General features: G+C 44.1%; 1 protein-coding gene across 2 annotated transcripts in view; it reads left to right on the forward strand.

Moving 5' to 3' along the window:
• Positions 1-326: 326 nt before the first annotated feature.
• Positions 327-13,283, forward strand: part of CACNB4 (calcium voltage-gated channel auxiliary subunit beta 4) — a 133,258-nt gene continuing 120,301 nt past the window's right edge. For both annotated transcript variants that reach the window (XR_014540446.1, XM_083579208.1), the window contains exons 1-2: positions 327-496; positions 754-837. Coding sequence is in view for 1 of the 2 variants with exons in the window: in XM_083579208.1 (XP_083435334.1) it covers positions 440-496; positions 754-837 (141 nt within the window). In the remaining variant the exon portion in view is untranslated. The remainder of the gene's footprint in view (positions 497-753; positions 838-13,283) is intronic.

Below are 13,283 nucleotides of genomic sequence, written 5' to 3' on the forward strand. Positions count from 1 at the left end.
GGACCTCCGGAACCAATTAAGTACTTAACCAGAGGTACCACTGTAATGTGTGTGCTTGAGGAGCGACGTTCTAGTCGGGGGTGGGGGAAAGATCCAGGGAGACCCGAATTTGGTGCTGGGTGGGCAGGGGCGCCGGGAGGATTCCCAACCCGTCTCTGGCTTTCGCGCTGCTCTGCTTGAGCGCTTTGCAAAGTGAGAGAGCGGCTGCGGGAGGGGGGGGGGGGGAGCGGAGTGCAAAAGCAGCGCGGTCTCTTTAAGGATCCTGCCGCTCCGCCAAGCAGCGCCCCGCGCCGCCGCCGCCTCCTCCTGCATCCCCACGCGCACGCAGCTGCCAGGCGCAGGCAGAGCGGCAGCCGGAGCCATCCGGGGCGGCGTGTCTTGCAAGGCGCTTGGCGAGAGCCCCCCGCCGCCGCCGCCGCCGCGCCCTCAGGCTCGCAGCATGTCCAAGCACCCATCGTCGTACGGCAAGAACGGGCTGGCGGACCCCATCTTCCAGGTGCGGCCGGCGGCGCGCTCTCCCTCCGCTTCTCCCGTGGCCTCGGGGGGTGGGGTGGGGATGGGGCTCGGGCGAGTCCTCGGTGCTGCTGGCGGCGTCGAGGGGGGCGTCGTCGGAAGAGACGCCTGTCGGGGATGAAAAGGAGGTGGGAGGCGGGGGAGAGCGAGCAGGGAGGCTGAGGCGCGCCAGGAGCCGGGGGTCGTGTGAATGTGGCGCGTGTCTCCTAAAAGGCTCTACCCCTCCGCTCCGTTTCCCAGGGGAGCAGAGGCACGGCGACCCGCAGAAGCCGCTTGAAACGGTCCGACGGGAGCACAACTTCCACCAGCTTCATCCTCCGGCAGGTAAGGCGGGAAAGGAGGCGCTGCCTGCCTCGCCCGACGGTGCCAGCCCTTTGGGGGGAGCCGAGGGCGCCCAGTCTTTCAAATGCCATCTCTTTATACCTGTTCCTTTTGAGGCCACCCTCGCACCCCTCTTCTCAAAGGGGCGAGTGAGGGCCCGGGCTTGCTTCTTTTTTCGTGCTGCAACGTTACTTTGAGGGGAAACAACCACCCAACCAGTTGTTTAATTTTCTTTTTTTCCTAAAGTGCACAGTGAAGAGAGTTTATTCAGCGAGAGGGAGGCACTCGCGCACATGCGCGTGGGTGAGGTACCATTGTGTTTCTTGGGCACAGGCTGCCTTTATCCCCCAGGTTCTTGAAAAGCCGTTTCTTAGGCACAAGTCGGTTTTGGTTGGAGTGGCGTTTTAATGGGTGTTCTGAAAAGAACAAGGAGCCTTTCTTTTTTGTTTAAAGTACAGTGGTATTGAGCTGTGGCGACTGCATAAAAACCTGGATGCAAGCACAGACCTTATATCTGAGGAATTGCAACCAGGCGGCTCGTTTTATTGATTGTATTTATTTATTCCTGCACTTACATCCCACTTTTTCCTCCAAGGAGTTCTTCCCACTCTCCATTTTCTCCTCACAACAATCCTGTGAGGTAGGTTAGGCCGAGAGAGACAGTGACAGGCCCAAGGTCACCTATCTGAGCTTCATAACATTGGGGATTCGAACCCCTGGATTCACCACAGTGGGATTATAGTTTTGGGCCAAGTCAGTGGGACAAACAACCGATACGAATGGTAACTTGTGGGGTTCAGTGGCAGTTCATGTGGCTGCGTCCCACTCTTCTGCTTTTCCACCTTATACAGATTGAATGTATTCATAGCAGGAAATTTACATGTGAAGGGGTTTGCTAGGAGCCTAAATGACAAGATTGCATTCTGTGAGCTGTGTAAGAAAATACTTCTTTTTGTTCTTTGCGCATGGGCCAGTTGGTGGTTTGGGCAAGTGAAGTTCCCCAGCCTGAGCCTTCTTCCAGTTTGGGCGTTGTGTTAGGCCTGTTCAGCAAAAAGTCTGCATAGATTGCAGAAGAATGCTGGAAACTGAGAAGGTTTCAGCCCTTGGTATTGGGGATTCTGTGCCTCTTGCAACCTGTGCTGTGCTAAGAGGGAAGAATGAATGCCCCCAAGTGCAGCTAGCCTTTGCCTGGTCACTGAGGAGCTCCAGTCAGTTCACAGGCATCTGGAATTAATGGGCAATGCAAAGCACAGGTTGTGGTGTCCTAGAAGCTGACATGCTGGGGGGCATATTTTTTTCTTTACAAAATGGTGCTGCCTATTCCTGGCTTAAATTTTGTGTGGGGGATGTCAGTCTTGAGTGGATTTATGGACAGGGCTATATATCCACAAGATCAAAATGCTGTTCTGGTTTGGCTGATGGAGTTTAACCTGTTCCTGGTGGGGAGGAGAGTAAGGAAGGAAGGGTTTTTCTTCCTTGGACATATATTTTCTCGACTATTCAATAAATCTCCATTTGACCTCACCTTGACCTTTAATATTTCAGACTGGACACACCTGGATTCAAATGCAAGTTTGCCCACGCTTAGCAAAACAAAGGAGGCTAGATATTTGACCCTAAGGGCAGAAGACAGCTATCTGTAGGCGGGTTAGACAAAAGGAATCCACTTTTATGTGCATTGCAGACAGAAATAAGACACATGACCCAGGGGAGGTGAATTGGAAATGGGTCTGGGACCTTATATAGGAAAGTTGCACTATCCTTTCCCGTAAACTGGAAGCGGTGTGGGATTTAATCTCTTAAATCTTTCCAGTGTGTAGCATATTCCTTCTATGCTGCTAGACAGCAGTTTTCAGTTAATTCTAGTGGCTGTCTTGTTGGATTCTTCTCTTCCTTAGAGAGAGAGAATGGGTGAGCTGTCCTGAGCTGAACTAGGTCGTATCCCATCGGCTTGACTCCGCGATGTACTGATCGTTAAATTTAGACTCGAATGCAGGAAACTTCTCTTTTACTGTCTTGCGTGCTGTGAATGTCTCGGAGCACCTTTGTGTGTAGGCAAAATTAGTTGGTATGTGCTTACATGCTATGCATGGATCAAAAGGACTGTGATTCATTCAGCATGCCATAGGGAGTTTAGCATCTCTTTCTCACGTGGCAGTTTCCCAATCTTAACCCTGACAAACCTCATTTGAAAGTGAGGGGTGTTTCAAGATACGTTCGTGATCTATGATTGCAGGTTGGAAAGAAAAGTCAGTATTCCACTGGCTGTGCCTTGAGTGTACCTAAAGTAGCTGCTCTTTGGATCCTAGCTACTGTCAAAAAGATGGTATTGGCTTTCCCAAATAGTGGAACATCTGTTATACCCACTTCTACCAAGTGTTCGGCCTAAAGAAGGAACTTTAGGGCTTTACATGGTGTTTTATGTGTATCGTGGAGGGATGTGTTGTTTGGAGATCTTTTCATAGGTGTAACATGCATACTTTTATATGTTTGCAATTATATGCTGGGCATGATCCAGCCAGTTAAGCACTTTTTAATTTCACTTAATTCATTCCCAGCTAACTCTGTATAGGCCTGCAGCCTAAATCCTATTGCTTTCATTTCCATTGCTTAAGTTTATCCTTGGAAAAGTGCTCAATTTTGATTATATTATGGCTGTTATTATTATTATTACAGGTATGTTCTTCACATTTGTTTTGGATATCACTATCTTAGTAATTATTTCTATATCTTCTTAAAAGAGCTGGGCTGTGTTCATGTTAGAAATCTTCTGTGAGCATTTTTTGTTGAAGCAGAACATGATAGTAGTAAGAACTTGAAATCAGCACAGCATTCTTTGGGGTGGTTGTTTCCCCCATAAGAAACAGACTTAGGACAGGGATAGTACAGGTGAGAAGCACATTTTAGCCATATGCTCCTCCACCAGACTATGGCCATGCCACTTGCAATGGCAGAACGTTACACCAGCCCTGGATCTGGCACAAGGAATTTCAGAGAGAAGGGGATTTCAAAAACAAAACAGTCAACATTGCATCCAGGACTACCTTGACTTTATTGCCGTAACAGAACGTGGCGAAACTCGGCACCAAGTCACAGCACACCACCAGCAATCTGGTCGCCCTCCTTGTGTGGTTCTTAAACCCTTGTCCCATGGAGGGGCTGTGGATGGGTTTTTTCAGGCCCCTGATCAGGAATCTACATGGGTGCTATGTTAGCTGGGCTCTCTTTCCTCTCCTGGCAGTAGATGGGTCATCTTTGTATGCACCACTGGGGGTTGATGGATGAATGGCACTGTGTGTGATGATGCAGGGGTGTGTGCTGAGAGCGTGTCCCTGTTGTGTGTGCAGCATCAGTGGCATAGTTTCTGAACAGTGAGGAGTGCATTCCTCAAGCTCCCTTCCTTTGAAAGTTACTTCAGGCACAGGGATCTGCCTTATATCTTCTGCTGTGAAGAATCCTTCGGGTTCTCTTTAGTCTTTTTCGTCCTTCAGCACACAATTGACTTGTTTGTTATCCAAAGGTCCAACAGCCTCCCTAGCTAGTCTCCTGCTACTAATGCCTTTAAATAGTGTTGTTGGTGGTCTTTTACGTTTTTAGCAAAAATTATTTTTGAGCATCCCATATCGTCTGCTTGTATATCTTTTGTTGAAGTTTGTGTTCCTTTTTGTTCTCCTCCTTTGTTCAAAGTCTTCCATTTTCTAAAGGAAATCTTCCCTCTGATAGTTTATTTGACTCTGCTGGCTATCTGTGCAGGCACCCCCCTGGCCCTTGTGGTACCTTTCTCAATTTGTTGTATGCATTTTAACCGAGCTTCTAATATTGTAGTTTTAAACACCTCCCAAGCATTTTGGAGAGGTCTGACCTTCTTGAGTTGGCCTTTCAACTTCCTTTTTACCAGTCCCCTCATTTTTTTGAAGTTTTCTCTTTTGAAGTCAAATGTGATTGTATTGGATTTTCTTGGCAATTGCCCACTTACATACATATTGAAGCTGATAGTACAATATCAACTCTTGTGTTTTAGCCTATAGTCCTTTGGTCTTTCTGAATAGTTGTCATGTATCCCTTTACCCTTGATGCCTTATTCTAGTCCTCCCTTACCTGAACACTTATAATAATAATCCTTTTCCACCTTACCCCAGAGGGGTGATTTGTTCTGAAGCGGACGCTGCTGCCAGTCCCCTACTGCCACCAGTTTAAAACCTCATTTAAATAAAAAATATGATTGCAATCTGCTTTGTACAGGCCTGGTTTATCCCAGAGCACATCTGGCAAATGAGCTGTTTAATTTCTCTTGTGTTACCTTAATTTTATACCTGTTTCAGTGCCCCCGCCCTTTTATTGCATGTTAGAATCCATGCTCTTTATTTGATGCCTATTTTAGGGATCTGATCTTTGAACAGTATTTTGGAACAAAACCCTAGGAACATGTCTCATTAAATTCATTAGGCCTTACATCTGAATAGGCATGCATGGGGTTCTGCTTTTAGGCAGTGTTTGAAACAGAGATAGGAAAGCTAGGAGCTAGGTTATGGGTCCAACGACAAAATGTCTAGGGACACTTTTTTATTACAAGAATACAAAGCTGAATATGAATGAACTGCAGCTAAAACATTATGTTCATTTTTCACATTATTATTATTATAGAATAGGACATCCCTATTTTCATTGGAGAAATGTTGGAGGGTATACAAATATAGGAATGGACTCATATGCCTTTCATGAAACCCTTGCTCACTGAGATGCAGATACAAATGGCACACCAAGTACCGTTGAGGTGCTCTTGCCATTTTGGGGATACAGAAGTATATAAATCAGTTTGCAGTCCAGGCAGTGCAAAGGTTTAGCATCCCTGGGCAGTGTACATTGACTTAAGTGTTATGCCGGATGTGAGCTAGGAGGCATGACTTTGAACAGTGTTAGAAACTGAGATATGAAAGCTAGGAGCTAAATGGCACCTTCAACCCAGGTTATGGGCAAAGCAATGGAATGTCTAGGCGCGCTTTTTTATAACAAGAATATAAAGCTGAAAATGAATGAACTGCAGCTAAAATATTATGTTCATTTTCACATGGTCTAGTCCTTCCCCTGCCCACCCCACTAATATTCTTAAGAGTGTCTCTTTTCTAGTCTTCAGAGAGTAGCTAGAAGTGGGGGGGCAGTGAATGATTTCCTGGAAATGCATTTTGTTTGGATAGCAGGACCTGCGTGTCCCGAGTTCCAAATGTTAGTTTCATTGGTGAATCTTGTGAGACCAGTAGGCTGCAAGAGACGCACATACAGTTCTACTTAGCCTTTGCGATAGGCATTCCATTGCTTTATAGCTACTGTCATTCCACAAAACAGAATGACAGCGATGCCAAGCTGAACAATTCTCAGTTTTTATTGGTGGTTTGTGTGAGAGAGAGGAAGAGAGGGAGAGTTGGACATCATTGTCAGATGAATTATAGAGAAAGGAAGAAAGAAGAACTGGCAACTTAATATAACCTTCTGTCAAAAGCACTGGGATGGCTGCATCAAAAATTAATAAAATGAATTTCATTTCAGCCCACAATAAGGGGAATGATGTGCCAGTCTGGCAGACCTTGCAGAAAGGCTCTTGGGCTCTTTGTGCATCAGTCAGAAGGATGTGCTCAGACAAAATGCATGCTCTTTTCAGGTAGTAGTGTGCAATTTCCTTGCCCCCCAGAGCTGTTTAACTACAGCTTGTATTAAATGCTCTCCTGTGTGAGCAGAGAGCAGTCATGTTGCATTTCAAGGAGCAGATTTCAAAGATGAACTATAGAACTAATAACGTGTATTGTTTTCATGAGTGTACTCTTAGAGCGGCTTTCCTCAACTTGGTGCCCCCCAAGTGCTTTTGACTACAGCTCCCATCATCATGTGCTGGCTGGGACTGATGGGAGCTCTCCAAAACACCTGGAGGGCACCAGGTTGGGGAAGGCGGTTCTGAGCCAGTCACCAACACTCTTGAATCGGAAGATCCTTTTCAGGAGCTTGGCTGTTTGATAAAAACTGATATCTAATTTGCTCACAGTACTGAGAAAGCGTTTGGAGGCCCAAATAAACTGAGTCGAGCAAGACTGTTTAGTTCGCATGTAGCAGTTTGTTCCCTGTTTTATTTTATTTTTTCTGGAAATTGCATACAAATAGCCATTATCTTGGGCTTGTGTAGAACTCAGTAAGAATTCAAAATTCAATTGAAGTATTCAGTTTTGTACATGGAAGGAATGATATCATTACCCACATAAATGAAATTCATCTAAATCCCTCAAATCTCCAGTCTCTGAAAATTGCTAGGATGGATACGTGAGCTTGGGCCCCTAAGTCCTTGCTGGATCAGGCTGCAAATGTACTGTCAAAAAAAAATTATTATGTGCATACCAGAGTTAGAAAGACGGGAAGACTTAAAGGAGACATGTTGGTTTTCAAGCACTTGGAAATATCCTTGTTTGTTGAAGGAGCATTAGAGACCTGAATTGATGCCTCAAAGAATTGTGGGAGCTGCAGTCTGTTAAGTATGCTGAGAGTTCTGGGAGACTCCTATTCCCTGTCCAGAGCTATGATTTGCAGAGTAATTTTTCAGCCAATCCCTCTTCACAGGGAACTCTGTCAGGGGAAGAGAAGTGGGGAACCACTATTGGGAAAGCCATGTTGCTGAAGAAGAAGACCTTGTTCAGGGGTTCTGGTAATGGGACTCTGTTGAATTGTATTTGCCTGGGCATGGGCGTATCTATCAATTTTGAGTTTTCTGTTGGTCATTTCCCCAGTCCTTTCAGCTCCCTGTATTCCCACATCTGTTAGTGATAAATATTTTTTTAAAGTCCTCGTGAAAATTCACCAGCATTTTCGTGTGAGTTTCTCCTGAGATACACATGTTTCTGTGCAATATTGCCTCATGTACATGTTCTTACAAAGCAGTTTCCCCTAATGCAATACATTTTGGTGTGTTACTTTCCACTAATACACACATTTCTTCGCACCCCTGTTTTTTGTACACTGTACTCAGCTGCAGAACTGCGTAGCAAAATCCAAGGATGTGCCAGTTTTGAAGGAGGGCTGTGCTTCACTTCACATATTGTTTCAGAAAACTGTGAATTAAATAAGCTGGGCTTTAAACGATAACCGAATCAGATTTCTCTCTCTGTGTAGCCCGATGGTCAGGGATGATGGGAGTTGTAGTCACATAACATCTGAAGGGCCCCATGTTAGCTCATCCCTAAGATAACTTTGACCGCAGTTGCCTAGATCTGATGATGCTGTTGGGAAGGAAGGAGAAGAGAGCATCTTGCAACTCCAGGCTTCTGTGATTCAGTGTTTGTTTGCTTGGCTAGGCCTCAAATGCCTGTCCCTGCCACATCTGAATTCTATTCCCTCTGACAAGATATGTGTCTCAAACGTTCTCTCTCTGCGTTTCACAGTTTGTTCAGCATCTCATGTTTTTGAATCCCTGGTGAGCTGCTTTTCCCTCTGAATTGCTGCAAACCTGATAATGCACGAGCGGCCCGGTGAGAGATACTGGCGAAGCCACGTAGACATCTGTTGTGAAGGGAGCACAGATAAACACTCATAAATTTATCATCTTCATCTCGCTAGCCCAGGGGCTTGTAGCTCTGCTTCTAGTTTAAAATAATCTGTCTCTTTGTATATGTGTACATAATGTGCTGTAATGTGTTGCGGCTTTCTTTTTTTAGAGAATACTTCCTCTGCTTCCCGTTTATTTACTAAAAAAAACCCTGCTGCTTTGGTTAAAGTGGTCTCTTGTAGCATATGTGCTGGGAATTTTATTTTTCTAAAAAATAGCGTTAACTGCTGTTCTACTTGAAGTAAAATTTAAGAGGGAAACGCTATTGACCATTTCCATTTTTAAAAACAATAACAACACAGTAACCACCACCCACTCCAGCACACAATCTAGTAATAATCTCCGTATTGTAGAAAGGCATTTCTGTACTTCTAAAAATTTTTTTTTTAAAAAAAGAAATTTGTTCCCCATTCTTCAGCAATTTCTGCTCAGGGCTGCTAGTGAGTAGTCCATTAGAAGAATAAAGCAACATAAGACAACAGCAGGAAGACAATTATAATAGCATAGGTTAAAAACTCCTGAGAATGGTAAAAGTGTAGTAAATCAACCGTTTAAACAGTCTGGGAAAATTAAAAGATATTTTGCTCAGTGCTAAAAGGATCAAAGAGTAGGTGGCAGGTGATCCTTCCTGGGGAGAGTGTTTGAAAAGCACAGCACCCCAGCCAAAAAATCACGTCAGAAGCCACATCCTTCACTTGTTTATCTGGGCTAGTTCAGCATTCACAAGACCATAACCAGGGCAACACTGTTTAATTGCTTGGATTACCTGTTATACAGATATTCAGAGTAGACTCCTGCAGCACGCAGTGTGTAGTGCTGCTTTTAAAGACCAGAAGCATCAGATGGTGCAGAAGGCAACCTCCCAGTTGCTTGTTGGGGGCCAAGTGGCTGGAGCATTTAACACCTCTTCTGCACCAGCTACACTGATTGCCAGGACATTTTCAGGCTGAATTCAACATGCTGGTGATGACATTTGAAGCCCCCTAACTGCTTTGAATCAGGCTATTTGAAGCATTGCCTTCATCTGTATAAACCTGACCAAACCCTAAGATCAGACACAGAGGGTGGTGCGTGCAGGAGACAGGGCCTTTTCTGTGTGGGCCCCAACCATATGTTAAGCCCTTCCACCGGAAGTTTGTCTGGTTCCCTTTCCAGCTAGTTTTTAAATAGGCCCTTGAAAACCTTGATGGTTTCAGCCTGGTTTTAAACTGATGCTGGTTTTATCCTTTATAGGTATGATTTCAAATGGTTTATGTTCTTTTGATTTGGAATATTCTATTAATGATGCTGCTTTAGCCAATCGAAAAGTATTATTATTACTATTACTATTTATTAAATTTGTATACTGCCCTTCATACAAAGATCACAGGGCGATTCACAACATAAAAATATGATATGAGAACATATATATTATTACTTTATTTATTTATTATGTTGACAACTGCCTTAGGAAGGTTTTTATCTATCTATCTATCTATCTATCTATCTATCTGTCAATCAATCAATCAATCAATCAATCAATGTGTAAGACAAGGCAGCTTTGTTTCCTGAGAAGGCCCCAGAATTTGCATCTTCCATCCCTACTGTTAAGTTGTGGGTGAACATATCAGACGACACAGCGATTCTTCAAACCACACTTGTTTATTCACAGGCCAGAACAGAACTGAACTGAAGGGTTCAGCCAGCCTGCTTATATAGAGCTCCACTACACCGCAACAGTAACCACTTTCTGTAACTATCCAATCACTGACCGTCACTTTCAATCCCTTATTTGCATATGTGGACCTGAGTGAGAACTATCTACAGTATCCCCCTGCTGGCCCAAGGTGAGAACTTCAGTACATAACACCTACCAGCCTGGAGATGTCAGTTGCCAACCTGGCACCCAGAAATCTCCAAGTAGTCGCAACTGGACCCGCAATAGTAGCAAAATGTGTCTGGTGCCTGGGGAATTTCAAACACTGAACTCCACACATTACAACAAGGCTCCAGGGTCAACAGAATCCCAGCTTTGGGGCAAATGTCAGAGTGGTGGGAAGATGCCATTGATGGGTAAGAACCTGCAGGTGCTTGGTGGGTTTAAGTACCCCTATTTCAACACAAACGCTGCCCCTTAATTTGCTGCCATGCACATTTAGGGAACAGATGTTTGCTGATGTAACAACAGTTTCTTCCCGAGGGAAGAAGACAGAAGGCTGTTTTGCTTCCTTCAAATGTTAAGGCTTGGCTACAAACCTCTTTTTCATATATAAATAGCAAATTGATCAGGTACGTAAGAAGCCATGTGTAAGAGGCAGTTTTAGTATGCCCATTATATGTTTGGCATCTTTGCACTTCCTGTAGCAGCATAGCTGTAGTCTGGATGCAACTTTGTGTGCTTCTAGATGAGTGTTTATTGTGGGATTGATGCTTTGCATCCATGCAACTTCTTTGCAGAATACACAAAGAATCAAAGCATCATAGAATTGTAGAGTTGGAAGGGACTATGAGGGCTATCTAGCCCAACCTCCTGCAATGCAAGAATAATTTGTCCAACGTGATGCTCGGACCCGTGACTCTGAGATTAAGTGTCTCATGCTGTCCCAACTGAGCTATTGTTGGCTTCAAACGTACCAGCCATGCTCCCCAAATTATATTTGGACTTTCCCTTCCCTGGGGGAAATGTTACAAGTTTTTTATTTTAAAAAAACCCACCTTGTTGACTGTGATCCATTTGCAATATCTTAATCAATTTGCAAATTAAGCCCACTGGTCTAGAAACACCCTTGCGTGTCTTACGTGGCGGAGAGCAATTGCTGCATTTCTGTGCATACAGCTTTAACCTCTGCTCAGCCTGCCAGCACTTACAGTTCCTCTTAAGCTAATGCTATTTTTGTGGCTCAAGACAATGGTTTGTACTTTGCCAGCAGCAGAGGCAAGCAGATTCAGCAACCAAAGCTAATCCCAGAACTGCGCTGACACAGTTGATGCTCCTGCACCAGTATCAGATTTGGCACGATGGCTGTTCTGTGTTTTTGAAGTTTCCATTTCAGGGCTGCACAAATGCCTGCCAGAAGAGGCAAGGAAAACAAATCCGCATTTTCAGCTTTCTAGTAGAAGTTAGCATTCTAAAATATATACAACACAATGCATTTTGAAATGGGAGGGGCAAGTCCAGTAATGTAGGCACAGACAAAACAGCTACAGTAAAAATAATAATTACACTTTAGCAAAGGAACTAACTTTTTTAGACTGACATGCTTTCTCATATTTTTGACATGAATAAGTTTATTCTTAGGAGATGTTGAGAAAGCAACTTTCCAAGACTTTAGTCCAGGGGTCAGCAAACTTTTTCAGCAGCTGGCCGGTCCACTGTCCCTCAGACCTTGTGGGGGGGGCTGGACTATATTTTTTTTGGGGGGGGGAATGGACGAATTCCTATGCCCCACAAATAACCCAGAGATGCATTTTAAATAAAAGCGCACATTCTACTCATGTAAAAACACCAGGCAGGACCCACAAATAACCCAGAGATGCATTTTAAATAAAAGGAAACATTCTACTCATGTAAAAACACGCTGATTCCTGAACAATCTGCGGGCTGGATTGAGAAGGCGATTGGGCTGCATCCGGCCCACGGGCCTTAGGTTGCCTACCCCTGCTTTAGTTCAATCTTTTTGGGCACTGTGCAAAGCAGGTACTTGAGGTGGTGAGGAAATATACTTTTCTATGGATTAGTGGCACAGCTCCTGCTTCAGCCCACAGCATTCTTAACAATCACAGCTGATTGATTCTTATTTTTATTTTTTTGGTGATTCGGGACCTGAATGCATTACAGAAGTTGCGTAGTTCAGAGGGGATGAGTCTCATGAAATTCGTGATGGTGTTTTCTCGATCTTAGTGCCTGTGATGATTTGCCAGTCCCTGGGTTGAGTGGGATGCTCACAGCCATAAATGTAATAGAATGACTCATTGCCCAGTGAGGACATAACATTTCTGGCTTGCTCAACTGCTGCAAGCCAGGAACAAGTGCCTGGAACTTGTACTTCCCCTTCCTCTTCCACAGATGCAGATCCTTCTTAGTTTAAACAGCTGTTCCTTGGGAGAAATCCTACTTTCCTAATGGAACAACCTCCCCTCTCCCTTACTCCTTACACTGGGAAGAAGCAAACCACGATTCCCTGTCTTAGTGTTACATCCAAACTAGGGGTCATTGCTTGTTTCACTCTAAGAACAAACAAAACCATATGAGACAAAAAACAACAAAGCCCTGAGACCTCCGGGTATAGATAGGGCAGTATATAAATTCAATAAATAATAAAATAAAATAAAATATCCCTGGTTTGGATGTAACACTAAGCCAGGGATCATGGTTTGTTTCCTCAGTGGTAAGGAGAGAAATAGCCTAGAAAGGAGCATTCACAACAAGCCATTGACTATTGCTTATTGTGGTGTGTGAACTGGGTCAATACGTATGTGGTGGATTTAACAGGCGACTGTAGGTTTTAACATCTTTTAAATAAAGATGTTTAAAAATCCAATTTTTATTTCATGATTGATTTTTTTAAAAACCCACCTTCTCCTACCTAGATGAGCACTTAAAGCTCTAATATAGGCACCCATAAGTATCTGAAGTGGATTCTCAGCTTAGTGCTTGTTATAGCATATGGCTTACATGTACAGGGTCCCAGATCTAATTCATGGAATTTCTTTCTTTCTTTCTTTTTTAAACACACTCTGGAGGATTTGTGTGGGCAGGCAGTTTTCTCTGACAGGTGATGCTCAATTAGTGTGTTAAAAGAGGGGGAGGGGGGAGCCCACAAGGGACAAAAGTCAATTATGAACATTCTAGCACAGAAGGGGTATGTAGGTCATCTGAATGCATCCA

The sequence above is a fragment of the Podarcis filfolensis genome (assembly GCF_964270895.1).
Source record: "Podarcis filfolensis genome assembly, chromosome: 1".
Taxonomy (NCBI): Eukaryota; Metazoa; Chordata; class Lepidosauria; order Squamata; family Lacertidae; genus Podarcis; species Podarcis filfolensis.